The sequence below is a fragment of the Lithobates pipiens genome, unplaced genomic scaffold, assembly GCF_037356315.1.
Source record: "Lithobates pipiens isolate NorthernLeopardFrog02 unplaced genomic scaffold, aLitPip1_a1.2 Scaffold_19, whole genome shotgun sequence".
Classification (NCBI taxonomy): domain Eukaryota; kingdom Metazoa; phylum Chordata; class Amphibia; order Anura; family Ranidae; genus Lithobates; species Lithobates pipiens.
The window spans coordinates 9572125-9591572 of record NW_027507764.1 but is presented as its reverse complement, the minus strand read 5'-3'; the positions used below and the strand labels follow the sequence as shown (position 1 = coordinate 9591572).

The window sequence follows — 19448 nt, the reverse complement described above, 5'->3', positions numbered from 1 at the left end:
ATGGCACTGATTGGCGGTGGCACTGGTTGGTGTTGGCAGGTGCCACTGATTGGCGGTGGCACTGATTGGCGGTGGCAGGTGGCACTGGTTGGTGGTGGCATTGGTAGGTGGTGGCAGGTGGCACTGGTAGGTGGCACTGGTAGGTGGCACTGGTTGGCGGTGGCAGGTGGCACTGATTGGCGGTGGCAGGTGGCACTGACTGGCGGTGGCACTCGGCACTGGCAGGTGGCACTGACAGGTGGCACTGGTAGGTGGCACTGATTGGCACTGGCACTGGGTGGTGGCAGGTGGCACTGGGTGGCGGTGGTAGATGGCACTGGTTGCCGCTGGCAGGTGGCACTGATTGGTGGTGGCACTGGCAGGTGCCACTGGTTGGCACTGGCACTGATTGGCGGTGGCAGGTGGCATTGATTGGCGGTGGCACTGGTTGGTGCCAGGTGGCACTGGTTGGTGGTGGCAGGTGGTATTGATTGGTGGTGGCACTGGTTGGCGCTGGCACTGGTTGGCGCTGGCAGGTGGCACTGGTTGGTTGCAGGTGGTATTGATTGGAGGTGGCACTGGTTGGCACTGATTGGTGGCAGGTGGCACTGATTGGCACTGGCAGGTTTCACACGGAGCACTCTGTTACTGAAATGTAACAGAGGAGCTGGCGGGACCCTGCCGGGGTGTGAAACTGACAAGTAACAGAGAGGTGGATATGTCAGATTTCAGCCTGATGTCGGGGGGGGCGGGACCCGGCTGGGGTGGGCGGGACTCAGCAGCTATCAAACACCAGTCAACGATTGGGCTGCTTAAGAAAAGGGACGGGCCACATACACGTAGCGGCCCGCCCAGATCCCATTGGCTGGTGTTTGATAGCTTGCTGGGTCCCGCCCCCACCCTAGCCAGGTCCCGCCCACCCCAACATCAGGCTGACAGATCCTCCTCTCTCCATTGCGTGTCAGTTTCACACACAGCGCGGTGCTGCAGAGTGTGAAGGAGGGAGGAGGACGGCAGTCAGTGTTAATGCTGCTGCATGTCTGGGGCATCGATAGTGAGTGGGCTGGTGGCAACTTAGGTGCCAGGTCACGATTTCTGGTCGCATTGGCGACCTGGCGCCTGGGGTTTGTCGAGCCCTGACCCAGACAGCCATCCAAGTGGCACAGAACCCCAATCACCTGACTCTACCCAAATAGCAGGCCAAGGGACCCAAGAAAACCCTGCCCATTGGCTGAGACACATTCATTCCTAATCTGTCCTTGCAATGCCCTTGTCTCACCTAATGTCACCAGATACCCGGCCACCTAGCGACAGAAGAGAGAAGTGCAACAATTCCAGAAATAGGGCAAAATCAATTGACCTCCTAACAATTGGCCAAGGCAACTATCACTTGGCAACTAAATTTAATAGAATCTCTGCCTAAACATCAGAGTGTTACACCAAAAATAATAAAATGTGATTAAACACACGGACACACTTACTAATGTCCCTCTGATGTAAATCCATCGTCAATCAAGGTGTCCAGTGATATGAACAGGGGGGCGGGGATCCTGGGTGATGTAATTGACCATATTTGTTCAATAAGAAAGAGCTCAAGGTTGGGTCCAAACCTTTAACTCATTCCAACTGACCAAAATTATGGTCAAATTAGGGGCCTCAAAAAGGAAGTAGGGGTACTTATAAAGTGATCTGGATGACTCTTTATAATAAGGGGCCCCCAAACATCTACTCCCTCCCAGGGGGGAATGGGGGGAATGGGTACATTAGTACCTCCTATTATTCATTCTCAGAAAGTGCAAAATGTAAATAAGCACACAGTCCCTCCGATGTAAGTCCATTATCAGTCAAGGTGTCCAGTGATGTGAATGGAGGGCTGGGTGATGTCATAGGTATTTGTTCAATAGGGAGGATATAATTGACTATATATGGTCATATATAAACCCCGGGATTGGTCCAAACCTTTTGCTCATCTCAACTGACCATATATTGTCAAAGACATCCCCAAGGATCCCCAGCCCCGTGGCTTTCCAAGCCGAATGTCATTTATATTAGCAGTATCTTTTCCACTACTATCTATGACATCTTTCTGTCAGTGGTTGGTTGGTATGTTATCTCACTAACTGTGGAGATATTTTTTATACAACACTGTTCAATTATTGTGTCCTGATGATTCTACCTCTTTGAGTTTGTTAACCATATGCAATATTGAAGCCCTGATGAAGGGGGCTGCGGCCCCAAAAACATGTTGGCTGCTTTATGCGATTGCATGATAAATCTGACAATTTGGCCTGGTGCTGCTCTTGTGTGATTTACATTTTGGGTCACATTCTGGATCCCCCATTGAAAGGAAGTCTTGTTTTATGTGAGCCAGTGTGTCAGGTTACCTGAGGTCAGGTGACAGATGCACACTGTTGGAGTCAGGAGTGCGCAGCTAAGGTAGTGTACCCTACCACTGATTGCTGGAGATGGAAGGTTCAGGAAGGCAGGTCCACTGCACCAGCATGGATCCCACTGGGAGCTAGAGCATGGATTCCCCAGGGCGTGGAGTCTAAAAGCCAGCAGGTGCTCACCAGAGCCTCTAGTGGGGAGGATGGACTGCGCTGCAACTGGCCCCAGATCGCGGCCCCCAGGGTCTCTCAGCTCACGCTCATGGTAGGAGAGAGAGGGGTAGGAAGCAGCAGCCTGGAGCAACAAGTATAGTCAGGTGATTAGCCAAAAGGTCAGGGCAACAAGCAGTTAGGGATAGTCAAAGAACATGCCAATGGTTGGGATATGAAGCAGACAAGGACAGTCAAGAACAAGCCAAGGTCGGTAAACAGGATTAGCCATAGAGCACAGTACAGTAGTATATAGTCAGGCTAGGGTAGTATATAGATAGGCTAGGGTAATATAGGGCAGGCTAGGGTAGTATATAGACAGGCTAGGGTAGTATATAGACAGGCTAGGGTAGTATAGGGGCAGTCTAGGGTAGTATATGGACAGGTTAGGGCAGTATAGGGGCAGGCTAGGGTAGTATATAGTCAGGCTAGGGTAGTATATAGACAGGCTAGGGTAGTATATAGACAGGCTAGGGTAGTATATAGACAGGCTAGGGTAGTATATAGACATGCTAGGGTAGTATATGGTAGGCTATGGTAGTATATAGACAGGCTAGGGTAGTATAGGGCAGGCTAGGGTAGTATAGGGCAGGCTAGGGTAGTATATAGACAGGCTAGGGTAGTATATAGACAGGCTAGGGTAGTATATAGACAGGCTAGGGTAGTATAGAGACAAGGTAGAGTAGTATAGGGCAGGCTAGGGTAGTATAGGGGCAGGCTAGGGTAGTATATGGACAGGCTAGGGCAGTATAGTGGCAGGCTAGGGCAGTATAGTGGCAGGCTAGGGTAGTATATAGACAAGCTAGGGTAGTATAGGGCAGACTAGGGTAGTATATAGACAGGCTAGGGTAGTATATAGACAGGATAGGGTAGTATAGGGCAGGCTAGGGTAGTATATAGACAGGCTAGGGTAGTATAGGGGCAGGCTAGGGTAGCATTTGGACAGGCTAGAGCAGTATAGGGACAGGCTGGGGTAATGTATACACAGGCTAGGGTAGTATATAGACAGGCTAGGGTAGTATAGGGCAGGCTAGGGTAGTATATAGACAGGCTAGGGTAGTATAGAGACAGACTAGGGTAGTATAGAGACAGACTAGGGTAGTATAGAGACAAGGTAGAGTAGTATAGGGGCAGGCTAGGGTAGTATATGGACAGGCTAGGGTAGTATATGGACAGGCTAGGGCAGTATAGTGGCAGGCTAGGGCAGTATAGTGGCAGGCTAGGGTAGTATATAGACAGGCTAGGGTAGTATAGGGCAGGCTAGGGTAGTATATAGACAGGCTAGAGTAGTATATAGACAGGCTAGGGTAGTATAGGGCAGGCTAGGGTAGTATATAGACAGGCTAGGGTAGTATAGGGGCAGGCTAGGGTAGCATTTGGACAGGCTAGAGCAGTATAGGGACAGGCTGGGGTAATGTATAGACAGGCTAGGGTAGTATATAGACAGGCTAAGGTAGTATATGGACAGGCTAGGGCAGTATATAGAGAGGCTAGGATAGTATATAGACGGGCCAATAGTTCGCCCAGTTTTTTTGTATAACAAGAAAGATGTTGTTACGCCAAGTAAATAATTACCTAACATGTCATGCTTCAAAATTGCACATGTTCGTGGGATCGTGAAAAACGACAGTACTTAAAAATCTCCATAGGTGAAGCTTTAACATTTTTTACTGGTTACATGTTTAGAGTTGTAGAGGTCGAGATCTAGTGCTATAATTATTGCAGCATGGTAACATTGTGCTTTGCCAACCTGTGCCCATCTGTCCCCGCAGCTATGGATGCGGAGGTCTTATGGCGGATGCAGCAAGTGCTGACTGACCTTGATGAACCTGTTTCTGCACAAGACAAGGTTGGATGGAGAAATGTGCCCATCCAGCAGTATGCCAGAGAATCGGCAGTGAAAAATACTGGAGATTGCCATCCCCAAAGCTGAAGTGCTGACAACAGGGCAGAGCTCTGCTAACCTCTGCCCAGCACTGATAGCATCTTCTGGGTTCCATGGAAAGGAGGTGGTGAAACTCTATCCCCAGACACCAGTCGCAGAGACAGGGGATTTGATAGACTTTTCTGTTGAGGAAGAAGAACCTGGTGAGCCTCCATCAGAAGAGCTGGTATTAGGACCAAACTTCACTGAGCTCTGCCCAGCACCAAAAGCAGCATCTGTGGAGTTACAAGAGACTCCTCCAGCTGAAGAGGGTCCAAGACCTCTGCCCCACACCTGCGGCAGTTCCAGAGGCCCATGGTGAGAAGGCAGTTCCAGGGGCCCATGGTGAGAAGGCAGTTCCAGAGGCCCATGGTGAGAAGGCAGTTCAGAGGCCCATGGTGAGAAGGCAGTTCAGAGGCCCATGGTGAGAAGGCAGTTCAGAGGCCCATGGTGAGAAGACAGTTCCAGAGGCCCATGGTGAGAAGACAGTTCCAGAGGCCCATGGTGAGAAGGTGACGGTCCCGTCCCAACAGTTAGCCGGAGTGGATGATGTGGGGTCCTCAGCTGAATTGCAAACAGGGCAGAATGCTACTGGCCTCTGCCCACAACTCCAGCTTGAGCTGATATCGGTGGATGGGACTGCGGTCTCCACTGACACCAACTCAGCAGAAGGGCTGACAACAGAGCAGAGTGCGGCTGGCCTCTGCCCTCAACTAACAGAAGAGGGACTTCCTGTGAAAGTGGATGGGACTTCGGTCTCCACTGACACAACCCCAGAAAATGGTGCTGCACTGAGACAGGAGGATGTCAGCCGTGTTTTGCAAGCACTGGGGGATTTTCATCTACCAAAAGTGGATGGGACTTCAGTCTTCACATGTATACACCAGGGATGCTGGACAGTCGGCACAGATCCCCAACAGCATGGCGGAGTGAGCCCAGTCACCCTGTCTTCTCTCCAGCGGCTAGAGAGAAGGGCCAGCCCAGGCCTCTCCCCAGCGGTGTGTTCTCTGAGAGAGGCAGAGGTTGGCTGGCCGAGTAATGCTCTGTTTGGGGCAATTTATTTGCGGTACTGGTTGGATACCGGCATTGGGGGACTGGAACTACTGACTCACTTCGGAGTCAACCGATCGTGGGTCTCCTCCTATGTTAGTCTCCTGCCGAAAGGGAAGATGTGTGATGGGAGGCCTGTGGAACCCAGAAACCCTTGGGGAGGTTGTTTCAGCTACCCATGCACCTCCGATGTCTAAGTCACCCTGTGTCTCTAATTCTAATAGGGGCACAGGGTGACCGAGAACCCCAATCTGATCTGTACTAATCGGACTCACTGTACAACCACACTGGAATGTTGCATATGTATGTGTATGTATATATATATATTTATGGTTGGAGCCCTCCGCTGTAAGAGATATGAAAGAACACATAAACACGTCACAAGACTAACAACATAAAATAGACCTGAATTGTGCCCTTGGTCTGCTGTAAGGTAAGCCCTGGTGAGCTGGGCGGTGAGCCCTGCTCTGCTGGGCGATATGCCAAGAGAAGGCCGCATACCTTAAGAAAGTAAATGGATGTTTCTGTAGAGAAACGTGTTTTAAGTGAAGTACTCTAAGAAGGGAAATGGGTGGGTGGGTACCTTGCACTGGAACCGACACAGACCGTTGTGGGTGGTCTGATTATATACCCTCCGGGCTCCTCCCATAATTACGGGCCACCATACTGGCCCTCTTATTTATGGTTGGAGCCCTCCGCTGTAAGAGATATGAAAGAACACATAAACACGTCACAAGACTAACAACATAAAATAGACCTGAATTGTGCCCTTGGTCTGCTGTAAGGTAAGCCCTGGTGAGCTGGGCGGTGAGCCCTGCTCTGCTGGGCGATATGCCAAGAGAAGGCCGCAAAAGATTTGGTGTAGGGAGGTAATTATTAATTTATGTACAGCAAGACACTACGGGGCAAAGTTTCTGAAGGCTCAGGACATTTCCACTTGTGGATTGGAGATGTATCGAGTAAAGCAGGTGGATTCCCGCCTGCCCATCTTTGATCGCGTGGACTGGGACCCCGTTTCGTGAGGCTGCTGATGCTGCTCCAATGCGAAAGAATGTCCAAGAAAATGACCAAGGTCCTGGCCTAATGTGCTCAAAAGGAACCTGACGTGACTAATGAACTGGTTGCTGCCTGGGGTACTAATCGAGAACGGTAGTAATGGGCTGTCCTGCGAGGGATCAAACATATGGGCCAAAAATTGATCTAGGATGGACACGGGGCACCAGGCTTTGAGAGTTTGGAAAGGTTTTAGGTCAACCCCTGGACCGGACTATTGTGTTTTGGACACGCTGAGGAGCAAGATGAAGTCTGATGGCGTGTGAGGTGGTGTCTATGTAACACTTTACAACTGGGATGGTGACAGTATTCACTGGGGCGTAAGAAGCTGTAGAAAGCCAGGTAGATGGCTGCTTGAAGGACCAGGCTGAATTTAGCCAAAAGGGGAATGTGACAGGATGAAAGACATGTCTCGGAATATGGCGCTGGTGACGGGTAGCCGTTTGATACCGATTTGGGGTCATTGCCTGTGAATACCACACAACATGGTCTTGACCGTATGGGCGGCGAACAAGACGGTTTGTTAGGATCTCATAAGGGGATGAAATACTGGATGTCAGCTGAGTGGGATCTAAGGTATTGTGTGACAATGCCAACTGTGTGCGGTGGCATAATATGAAGACCGGGATGTGATGGAGAACTCTTGGTATTGCTCTGGGGTTTGAGGCTAGTAACCTGACATAGAACCTCTAGGCTGCCCGGTAGGCCTTCAGGGTGTTGTGAGATAGTGAAAGATTAATAAGGCAGGTAGCGTCGTGAAAGTGTTGTTTGAATCCGAGGTTAGCTACGACCAGTGTGGGATAAGAGACATGGTCGGGTCGGTTCCAGGTTCCTGCAAAAAATAACGAAGCAAAGTTAACGGGTAGTGCGTCGGCCAGATTATTGCATTTGTCTGGGATGTGGACGCATAGGACGTTAGATTGGTGCTGTGGGGATAGTGGCACCAGCCTGCACAGGAAGGCCACGATGGCCAGCTACTAGGACCTCCTTTATTGGTTTATTGGCTTGGTTGTCTGTGGCGAACGCCACTGTTTGTCCTGCCCAGTTGTTGCACCAGACTTGAGCTGCTGCGACAATGGGGTAGAGGTCGAACAAAGAGGAGGACTAACTGAACCCAGGAATCAAGAGGATTTCTGACGGCCATGGCCCTATAAACCCAATTTGACCAAAATTGAGGCGAGGACCTGTGGAGGCTGCGGTGACCATGACTACCTGAGATGAAGAGAGAGATGCTGAAGGAATACACATTGGCATGCCATTCCAATTTGTGAGAAATTCGACTCTCATGGGCAGATCTGCTATAGCTGGCACATCTTAATTTAAGGATTTAGTCAGGGTCTTTGCCTGGAAGAGAAACACTAAAAGATGGGAGGTAAAAGATCCCCTTGAGTCTGGCTGCTGCCTTGGCTGAAAATGAGCAGTGATAGTCAAAGGATGGGCACCCTGCGTACTTGTGACCTGCTGCATGCAGATACGGGTCCAATTCTACCCTCCTGTTGGGGTTGCTCTGCCTAGCATGTCTCTGACTGTCCCCAAGGCCCGCACAAACTCTGTGACAGTGAGCTTGCGATTAAGTAAAGGGTCTCTGGTCTTCAGGATGACGGAGACATCTCCCTGCGAATATGATTTGTTCTAGGCCAAGTTGTGTACTGCTATGAGGAGGGATGCTAAGTTAACGTCGTTGTCATCCAAGATGTCCTCCTAGATGCCCTGCTAGGACAAGGTGTGCAGGGAAGACAATGGTGCATCTGTAAGTGAAGGTACGGGAATGACGGTGGTGACTGGAGCTGGTAGGGGCATGGCTGGGCGTACCTCCAGGGCTGTCACTCTGCTTGGACTTCAGGGACTGCTGCTGACAGTGTGGTTACCCAGGAGTGCAGCTGAGTAGTCGCAAAGAAGATAGACTGAAGTGGTGCCTGGAAGGGCTGCCACTGGTGGTGGAAACAGTAGCCTAAAGGCTTGGTTTCCTGGCTGCAGCAGGGTAGGATTTACTCCTGCGACACCGTTCTGTTATGAGTTTATATATTTTTTTTTTTTGTTTGTTTTGTTTATTTGTTTTTTATTGGTCCAAGCTCTTGTGAGACTAAACCGCCGCTTGCTGAGCCCGTAAAGGGTGATGGCAGGGCTGAGGCAAAGTCCTCACTGTCTGCCTGCGACATGGCGTCAACTAAAAGCAAGGGGGGGTATGTTTCAGGTAAGTTGCAAAGGTAGGAGCGGATAGTTGCGTTGGGTAGATAAGATGAAAGGCGGAAGGAAACAAGAAGAATAGGACAAGGAACGACAGCCATAGTGACAGTTGGTTTGCGCTCGAGCGCTGTTGAGTGTGACTTTAGAAAACTCAAAAGAATGTGTAACAACCGAGGTGAGCCAGGAGGTGACTGGCTAGGTAACCGATAGCTCGGGTGTCAGTCTGTGCTCGGCACAGACTAATGAACCAGAGCGCCCCAGGGCGGACTGGGGTGGGTAGCTGAAGTCTGGTATACTAAGTAGGAATGTTGCGATCTGTAGTTAATTGACGTGGGTTCGGTCTACTAATGCTTGCACTGCCAGCAAGTATGGAGATTAGGCGACCTTGTCTGCGTATTGAAGGCTTGTGCTTCGAAAACAGAGTGAAGTGCACAGAAGTATGTGACAGTTGCTAACGCCTCAGGAGCAGGTCAAATTCTGTATGTGAAGTAAAAATATGTAGTGAAAGAGTGTTTAAGAGAAAGGGGGAATCCCATTGAACTACACACCTGACTTTATGCCCTAGTTGTGAAGTCGACTGGTTGGTGGTCGAGAACTGAGTTGACCGGGAGCCTGTAGTAAGGTGACATGAGAATTTCGTTTTGACGATGGGGATTGCAAAGAGCTGTTTGGGGCAAAGCTGGCCCCCTGGTGAAGATGCAAGCCCTCGACAATGGTTTTTTTTTTTTTTTTTTTTTTTTGGGAGATACTGTCCAAACCTGGTGCAGGGTGGACTAACTGGTGTTCTAACTGGCCTAAAAGGGGAAAGCGACAGAGAAAACGATGAGCAGCCGTGTTGCTACTGGAGACGATGAGTGGCAGTTTGAGCCATTCGCTGAAATGCTTGCAGCGATTGCAAGGAAGCGGCCTTATTTGAATTATAAATTGAATTATGAGGTGAGAATGAATGAATGAATGAATGAATGAGGTGAACAGCTGTGTTGCTACTGGAGACGATGAGTGGCCGTATTAAGCTATTGCAGAGATGCTTGCAGCGATTTGCAAGAAAGCAGCTTTATTTTAATCTATAAATTTAATTATAAGTGTGTAGGAATGAGGAGAGCAGCCGTTTTTCTACTAGAGATGAGATTTGAAAGGTGAAAGCAATGTTTTGCGGATTTATAAGTGTGTAGGTATGAGGTGAACAGCAGTGTTGCTACTGGAAACGATTGGCAGTTTTGAGCCAAATGCAGAAAAGACTTGCAGCGATTGCAAGAACGCAGCTTTGTTGAAAGGCGAAAGAAAGGTTATAGAGGAAATGTGATTATGTAGGAATGACCGTGCGCAATACTGAGCAAATTGGTGGAGAGAATTGTGTACGATCATGTATGGATAGACTGAGAAGGTCAAATGTAAGTACTGCTGAATTCGTACAGCCGATGTGACTAGTTTGAACTGGGCTATAGCTATGGAATAGTCTGCGAAAGATTTGACTCATTTGAGTCGGTGATGCAACAGGATTCGGCTTGGTTGTTAGAGTTGCATTTGGCAAGGACTGGAATCGTTGCGCCGACGCTGCGACTAAACTCGAATCCTCCGTAGATGCGACTGAAAGGCTCGTATATGGGATCCGACTGTATCGCTGAGGATATGGCTGGGTTCGGATTGATTGAATTGTGATGGTGGTTGAAGGGGCTGGTGATTGTCAATGATCCGAAACATAGAAGCGAAGTTGCGACTAGATTCGAAACGGCCGTAGATGCGAGGTGACTACAGGGCTCGTATGACAGATCTGCCCGTGTTGCAGATGATATGGCTGGGTTTGAATCGACTAAATGGTGATGGCGGTTGAAGGGGCTTGTGACTGCCAAGGATCCGAAACATAGAAGCGAAGTTGCGACTAGATTTCAAATCGGCCGTAGATATGAGGTGACTACGGGGCTCGTATAACAGATCTGACCGTATTGCCGATGATATGGCTGGGTTCGAATCAACTAAATGGTGATGACGGTTGTAGGGGCTTGTGATTGCCGAGGATCCGAAAACATAGAAGCGAAGTTGCGACTAGATTTTGAATCGGCCGTAGATGCGAGGTGAGTAAGGGGCTTGAATGTCGGATTTGACCGCATCGACCGTGAAGTGATCGGCTCGAGTAAACCCGCGTTGGGTAGAAAGGATGAAATACATGAAAGATGACATAGACTTACGGTGGCGTAAGTGCGACTTTGCAAAACGAACATGATAAGGTAACTATTGGAGTTTAGAAGAGCGGTAACAACAAAGTCCTACCTGCGACAGCGAGTGTGTAGCGGTCCGAGCGTGGGACAATCAATGAAGATATACGACCGATCTCGAAGGTACGACTACGTGGACATGCAGTGAGTTGGCAGAGTCAGCCTCTGCAATGCATTTGACACGAATCAGCTCAAAAATGTATGAGATGAATCTGATATAAATTGGCAGTAAGGAGTATCTGATACGAATTGGTTGTAGAGTGTATGCCCTTCCTTACTGTGAAACCAAACACCTATCAACCACCCATCCCCCCAGGCTAGTCAAGTGCAGGTAAGACATCAGGTGGGTTTAATTACACCTCAATCAGCCACAGAAACCCATACAAACAATACCTGTTTATCTCAAAAAAGGATGAGAACAGTGAATTTTATAACCAGTGAAGCCTATGGCGAGTGATATTGGAGAACAACCGACAGCGACTCGGCTGTGCCGAACAACGTCGGGACATGAGTGTCAACAACTCAGAGGTAGGTTTTGCAAAAGGGGTGCAGGATAGTAAGCATGATAAGCCGCAAGTTTGCACATGATATGAAAAGATTCGGATACTACTTATCTGCGACCATGAGCGGGAACCGCCGACGAAGACCACGAATGAAGAAGCCGAAGTGCACCTACGATTGGACACACAGATAGACGACCGTGAGGGAGCTGAGAAGAGTCAGCCCCTTGATGTGCAGTACCTTGCACTGGAACCGACACAGACCGTTGTGGGTGGTCTGATTATATACCCTCCGGGCTCCTCCCATAATTACGGGCCACCATACTGGCCCTCTTATATATATATATATATATATATATATATATATATATATATATATATATATATAAATATAAATATGCACTGTCTTATACAAATAGTGATAGCTGCCAGCACATTAGATAATCTGTAGAAGTGAACGAATAAAGTAATATAGTGCAGCGCTGATGAAAAATGAAATAAACAATGAGATTATTTCCAAAAAATGGATACAATGTATAAATGTGCCGATAAATACAAAACAAATTAAGATTGCCCAACAATAATGAAAAATTTAAGCAAACCAACAGTGCATATAAAGTGCATATAGTCCATATAATGTGACATAAAGAATAATGTGACTGTGAATCTGGGTGAAATGGTTGTCTGTAGATAATCCACCACCGTAAGGAAAGAGGCTTACCAGACAGGTTGAACCCAGCTAGGCATATGCCTGATGGGTTAACCAAGCTTTTGGTGTAACCAGGGGTGGACTGACCATTTGGCCACTTGGGCACTGCCCGAGGGCCCCCGAGCCACTAGGGGGTCCCATCAGGGTTGCCAGCCTCAGTAAAACCAGGGACAGTATGTAAAAATCTGTGTTTTTTTTTTTTACATCTGTCTCTGAAATGTCCCTTACCGACATCCTTTTGGTCTAAAAATCCCGAGATTATAGATGCCCCGCCTCTCCAGTACCTTTTCAGCCAATAGAAACATGTCTGTGTATACTGTGTGGCCCCATAATCTCTGATTGCCTGGGGGCCCCATAATCTCCTATTGCCCGGGGGCCCCATGAGTTGTCAGTCCGCCCCTGGGTGTAACACACCCAAGGAGAGGTACGGCAACCACGACTTCCAATATAGACCAATCTGGTAGGGATCCGTTATGCCGCGTACACACGATCAGACTTTCCGGTGGACTTGGTCCGGTGGACAATCCAGGGGACTTTGCAGCAGAGGTCTGCCGGACTTTCAACGGACTTGGCCACACACGATCACTCCAAAAGTCAGACGGATTCGAATGTGATGACGTAGAATAAGGAAGTTCATAGCCAGTAGCCAATAGCTGCCCTAGCGTCGGTTTATTCCGTCGGACTAGCACACAGAGACGACCGGATTGTCCGCTAAAAGCCGAGTCCGGCGGACAAATTTGAAGCCAGTCTTATTTCTAGGTCCGCCGGACTTTTGGGAAGAAAAAGTCAGCTGGAACCCCACACATGATCGAATTGTCCGACGGACTCTGGTCCGCCGGAAAGTCCGGTCGTGTGAACGCGGCATAAAAGTAGTGATATCAATAGGTATCCACCATAGGTATAATGACCGAAATTCATAAGCGGTTCCTCTCAATCTGACATATGGCAAAAGGAGAAAAATGGGTCCACATAGTGAGATTCTGTTTTAAATGTAAAACATTTATTGAAAAAATGGTAAAATGGTCACTCACATTTGAGAAGACATTAAAAGCATATGGATAAACCAAGTAACGCAGTGGCATCAGCAGAGCCTCCCCAACGTTTCGTCCTAATAAGGCATCCTTGTATATGTATGTGTATGTGCATATTATATATATATATATATATATATATATATATATATATATATATATATATATATATATATATATATGTATATATGTCTGTGTGTATATATATGTATATGTGCTTGTGTGTGTGTATATATATATATATAATCATTTTTTTGGTGTACTCTTTGCTGGATCGTTTGCGGTTGTGGTTGTATTCCGCTGTTCTATTATGTCTGTCTGGATTGGATATTATGGGATGTCTAAGTGTGTTTGCTCTGAGGGGGGAGGGGGATTCCTTCAATGGCTCTCCCTGCTGATGGGACGGTCTACCCCGCCCAAAATGCAAAGTGGGCGGTGTGTTTGGATTGTCCCGAGTATTACCCGTGTACCTGTATTTTCAATAAACAATCCATGTTGAGCAACCAATCGAGTATTGCCTTGTTTATGGTTGTCAGCGGTTGTACAAGTTGTTGGAAACGTTCCTCAGAGATTTCTCTCCATAGTGACATGATAGCATTACACAATTGCTGCAGATTTTGTTGGCTGCACATCCATGATGCCAATTTCCCGTTCCACCACATCCCAAAGGTGCTGTATTGGATGAGATGTGGTGAGTGTGGAGGACATTGGAGGACCGGGACCTCATTGTCCAGTGGTGAGATGATTGGAGCTTTGTGACATGGGGCATTATCCTGCTGGGAGGAGCCATCAGAAGATGGGGACACTGTAGTCATAAAGGGATGGACATGGTCAGCAACAATACTCAGGTAGGCCGTGGTGATTAAACCATGATCAATTGGTACTAAGGGGTCCAAAGTGTGCCAAGAAAATATCCTCCACACCATTACACCCCCACCACCAGCCTGAACCGGTGATATCCCATCCCCCACACTATTACACCCCCACCACCAGCCTGAACCGATGATATCCCATCCCCCACACCATTACACCCCCACCACCAGCCTGAACCAGTGATACCCCATCCCCCACACCATTACACCCCCACCACCAGCCTGAACCGGTGATATCCCATCCCCCACACCATTACACCGCCACCACCAGCCTGAACCGGTGATTAAACCATGATCAATTGGTACTAAGGGGCCCAAAGTGTGCCAAGAAAATATCCCCCCCACACCATTACACCCCCACCACCAGCCTGAACCGGTGATATCCCATCCCCCACATCATTACACCCCCACCACCAGCCTGAACCGGTGATATCCCATCCCCCACACCATTACACCCCCACCACCAGCCTGAACCGGTGATATCCCATCCCCCACACCATTACACCCGCACCACCAGCCTGAACCGGTGATATCCCATCCCCGACACCATTACACCCCCACCACCAGCCTGAACCGGTGATATCCCACCCCCCACACATTACACCCCCACCACCAGCCTGAACCGGTGATATCCCATCCCCCACACCATTACACCCCCACCACCAGCCTGAACCGGTGATATCCCACCCCCCACACATTACACCCCCACCACCAGCCTGAACCGGTGATATCCCATCCCCCACACCATTACACCCCCACCACCAGCCTGAACCGGTGATATCCCATCCCCCACACCATTACACCCCCACCAGCAGCCTGAACCAGTGATACCCCATCCCCCACACCATTACACCCCCACCACCAGCCTGAACCAGTGATATCCCATCCCCCACACCATTACACCCCCACCACCAGCCTGAACCAGTGATATCCCATCCCCTACACCATTACACCCCTACCACCAGCCTGAACCGGTGATATCCCATCCCCCACACCATTACACCCCCACCACCAGCCTGAACCGGTGATATCCCATCCCCCACACCATTACACCCCCACCAGCAGCCTGAACCAGTGATACCCCATCCCCCACACCATTACACCCCCACCACCAGCCTGAACCGGTGATATCCCATCCCCCACACCATTACACCCCCACCACCAGCCTGAACCGGTGATTAAACCATAATCAATTGGTACTAAGGGGCCCAAAGTGTGCCAAGAAAATATCCCATCCCCCACACCATTACACCCGCACCACCAGCCTGAACCGCTGATATCCCATCCCCCACACCATTACACCCCCACCACCAGCCTGAACCGGTGATATCCCATCCCCCACACCATTACACCCCCACCACCAGCCTGAACCGGTGATACTCCATCCCCCACACCATTACACCCCCACCACCAGCCTGAACCGGTGATATCCCATCCCCCACACCATTACACCCCCACCACCAGCCTGAACCGGTGATACCCCACACCATTACACCCCCACCAGCAGCCTGAACCAGTGATACCCCATCCCCCACACCATTACACCCCCACCACCAGCCTAAACCGGTGATATCCCATCCCCCACACCATTACACCCCCACCACCAGCCTGAACCGGTGATACCCCATCCCCCACACCATTACACCCCCACCACCAGCCTGAACCAGTGATATCCCATCCCCCCACACCATTACACCCCCACCACCAGCCTGAACCAGTGATATCCCATCCCCCACACCATTACACCCCCACCACCAGCCTGAACCGGTGATATCCCATCCCCCACACCATTACACCCCCACCACCAGCCTGAACCGGTGATATCCCATCCCCCACACCATTACACCCCCACCACCAGCCTGAAGCGGTGATACCCCATCCCCCACACCATTACACCCCCACCACCAGCCTGAACCAGTGATATCCCATCCCCCCACACCATTACACCCCCACCACCAGCCTGAACCGGTGATATCCCATCCCCCACACCATTACACCCCCACCACCAGCCTGAACCGGTGATATCCCATCCCCCACACCATTACACCCCCACCACCAGCCTGAACCGGTGATATCCCATCCCCCACACCATTACACCCCCATCACCAGCCTGAAGCGGTGATACCCCATCCCCCACACCATTACACCCCCACCACCAGCCTGAACCAGTGATATCCCATCCCCCCACACCATTACACCCCTACCACCAGCCTGAACCGGTGATATCCCATCCCCCACACCATTACACCCCCACCACCAGCCTGAACCGGTGATATCCCATCCCCCACACCATTACACCCCCACCACCAGCCTGAACCGGTGATATCCCATCCCCCACACCATTACACCCCCACCACCAGCCTGAACCGGTGATATCCCATCCCCCACACCATTACACCCCCACCACCAGCCTGAACCGGTGATACCCCATCCCCCACACCATTACACCCCCACCATCAACCTGAACCGGTGATATCCCATCCCCCACACCATTACACCCCCACCATCAACCTGAACCGGTGATACCCCATCCCCCACACCATTACACCCCCACCATCAACCTGAACCGGTGATATCCCATCCCCCACACCATTACACCCCCACCACCAGCCTGAACCGGTCATATCCCATCCCCCACACCATTACACCCCCACCACCAGCCTGAACCGGTCATATTCCATCCCCCACACCATTACACCTCCACCACCAGCCTGAACCGGTGATATCCCATCCCCCACACCATTACACCTCCACCACCAGCCTGAACCGGTGATACCCCATCCCCCACACCATTACACCCCCACCACCAGCCTGAACCGGTGATACCCCATCCCCCACACCATTACACCCCCACCACCGGCCTGAACCGGTGATATCCCATCCCCCACACCATTACACCCCCACCACCAGCCTGAACTGGTGATATCCCATCCCCCACACCATTACACCCCCACCACCAGCCTGAACTGGTGATACCCCCCTCCCCACACCATTACACCCCCACCACCAGCCTGAACCGGTGATATCCCATCCCCCCCACACCATTACACCACCACCACCAGCCTGAACCGGTGATTCCCCATCCCCCACACCATTACACCCCCACCACCAGCCTGAACCGGTGATATCCCATCCCCCACACCATTACACCCCCACCACCAGCCTGAACCGGTGATATCCCATCCCCCACACCATTACACCCCCACCACCAGCCTGAACCGGTGATACAAGGCAGGATGGATCCAGGCGCCAAATTCTGACCACACCATCTGAATGTCGGAGCTGAAATCCAGACTCATCGGACCAGGCAAAGTTTTTACAATCTTCTATTGTCCAATTTTGGTGATCCTGTGCCAATTGTAGCCTCAGTATCCTGTTCTTAGCTGACAGGAGTGGCACCCGGTGTGGTCTTCTGCTGCTGTAGCCCATCTGCTTCAAAGTTCCATGTGTTGTGCATTCAGAGATGGTATCCTGCATACCTTGGGTGTAACGAGAGGTTATTTGAGTTACTGTTGCCTTTCTATCATCTGGAACCAGTCTGCCCATTCTCCTCTGACCTCTGACATCAACAAGGCATTTTCCTAAACAGATCTGCCGCTCACTGGATATTTTCTCTTTTTCCCACCATTCTCTGTAAACCCCGAGAGATGGTTGCGTGTAAAAATCCCAGAAATACTCAGACCAGCCCGTCTGCCACCAACATCCATGCCACGTTCAAAGTGTGATTGGCTGATTAGCACTTTGGGTTAGCAAGCAATTGAACAGGTGTACCTAATAAAGTGGCCGGTGAGTATATATTTTTATCGCTCACATTGGTTGACACGTAGATATCTATAAATAGGTAGCACGGAATTGATAGCTCATATCATTTTAATTTCAGGACTCGGTAGACCCAAAATAATCATTTTTTTATGGTAATTCCTTCCTTTTTTTGTCTTTGTGCATTTCAGGCTTCCCCTACACGTCATCAACATTTATGGTCACCAGGGACTGCGTTGAAAACTGTCAAAATAGCGACATGGGCGAGTTGGGGTCAGAAGCGGAAGTCTATTGCTGCAAAGGCAATCTGTGTAACAATCAGTATGGAGTTGTCCCACCCTGCGCCAACCACCAGGGGGCATCGACCTACCACCTGCAGAGCAGAGCATATGGGGGACTCATCGTGGGCTTCAGTTTGTTCATCGTTCTCTTCCCTTCGTGGGTCTGGTGACATTTCCCGCTCTTCCCGGAGTGCCACCTAAAGGACTACATCTCTTCTCACTAATGAACTGTTCTCCTCCATTTATTTTTATTTTTTATTGTTTTATTTGAAAAATATTTAAAGCATTACATATGAGGGTGGCCCTGGTGCATGCTCGCTCCCGAGCCCTGTTTTTTGCATCCATAAGACACATAGAGCTGGGGCTCAGCCCTTCCCCCCCCTCCTCCCTGCTCTCTCTCTTTATTGGCTCACTGGCTTTGATTGGGCTCCGCCTGCTGTGTCTCAGCCAATGAGGAGAGAGAGAGACCATGCACATCGCTGGATCAAGAAGGGGCTCAGGTGAGTATTAGGGGGGCTGTGAGCGAACCCCATCACACTCCACTTGAGTGCTTCCATCAGTACACTGCTTCTTCCAGTCTGGACCTTCAGATAGCAGATATTACAGCCACACATAACCAAGAACCAGGCGAGACTAGCTCAGTTACAAAACTGCAACATGTAATGTTTTATTGGACAAGGATACAGGCTTTTTATACACAAGAAAGGAGGTTCTCCCCTCCTGATCATATTACCCTAACAATACAAACTGTAACCAGAAACATAAATTAACATGAGCTAATTAACTGGTCATTTAACCAGCCTAGGTGACATTATCATAAGAATAAACACAGAACACCTTCACACAATAGCAGGAGACCACCAGTAGCAGACTATCCGTCTCCTACATTGTACAGAGGCCAATGTGATCACCTCTTTCAATTAACATGTATAGGTCAGAATCAAATAAACCAGGAATAGTCTTTGTATATTTCCTGGGAGATATTGTGGATCAATATTACTGTTCCATTTTCTTGGTCACCCTGTGCCCCTAATAGACATAGGGTGACTTAGACATAAGAGGGCATGGAGAGCTGAAACAAAAGGTTTCCCTCAACAAACCAGGGCCCATAGTCGGTAGGCAAGAGGCTAGCAGTCTGCCCCCTCCAAAAGCCTCTGTCACGGTTGAGTCTGTGACACACTACATACAAGGTTTTTTACTTTCATGCTCTGTGTAATGGTTTTGCACAGAGCAGCCCGGATCCTCCTCTTCTCCGGTCCCTCTTTGGTGCTCCTGGCCCTTCCCTCCTGACGA

General features: G+C 49.7%; 1 protein-coding gene across 1 annotated transcript in view; it reads left to right on the top strand.

The window, feature by feature from the left end:
* The window catches only part of LOC143997902 (secreted Ly-6/uPAR-related protein 1-like), a 34677-nt gene extending 16352 nt beyond the window's left edge, over positions 1-18325 (top strand). Inside the window, exon 2 of the mRNA XM_077493724.1 lies at positions 18066-18325. Within this exon, the coding sequence (XP_077349850.1) occupies positions 18066-18325 (260 nt within the window). The remainder of the gene's footprint in view (positions 1-18065) is intronic.
* Positions 18326-19448: the final 1123 nt, after the last annotated feature.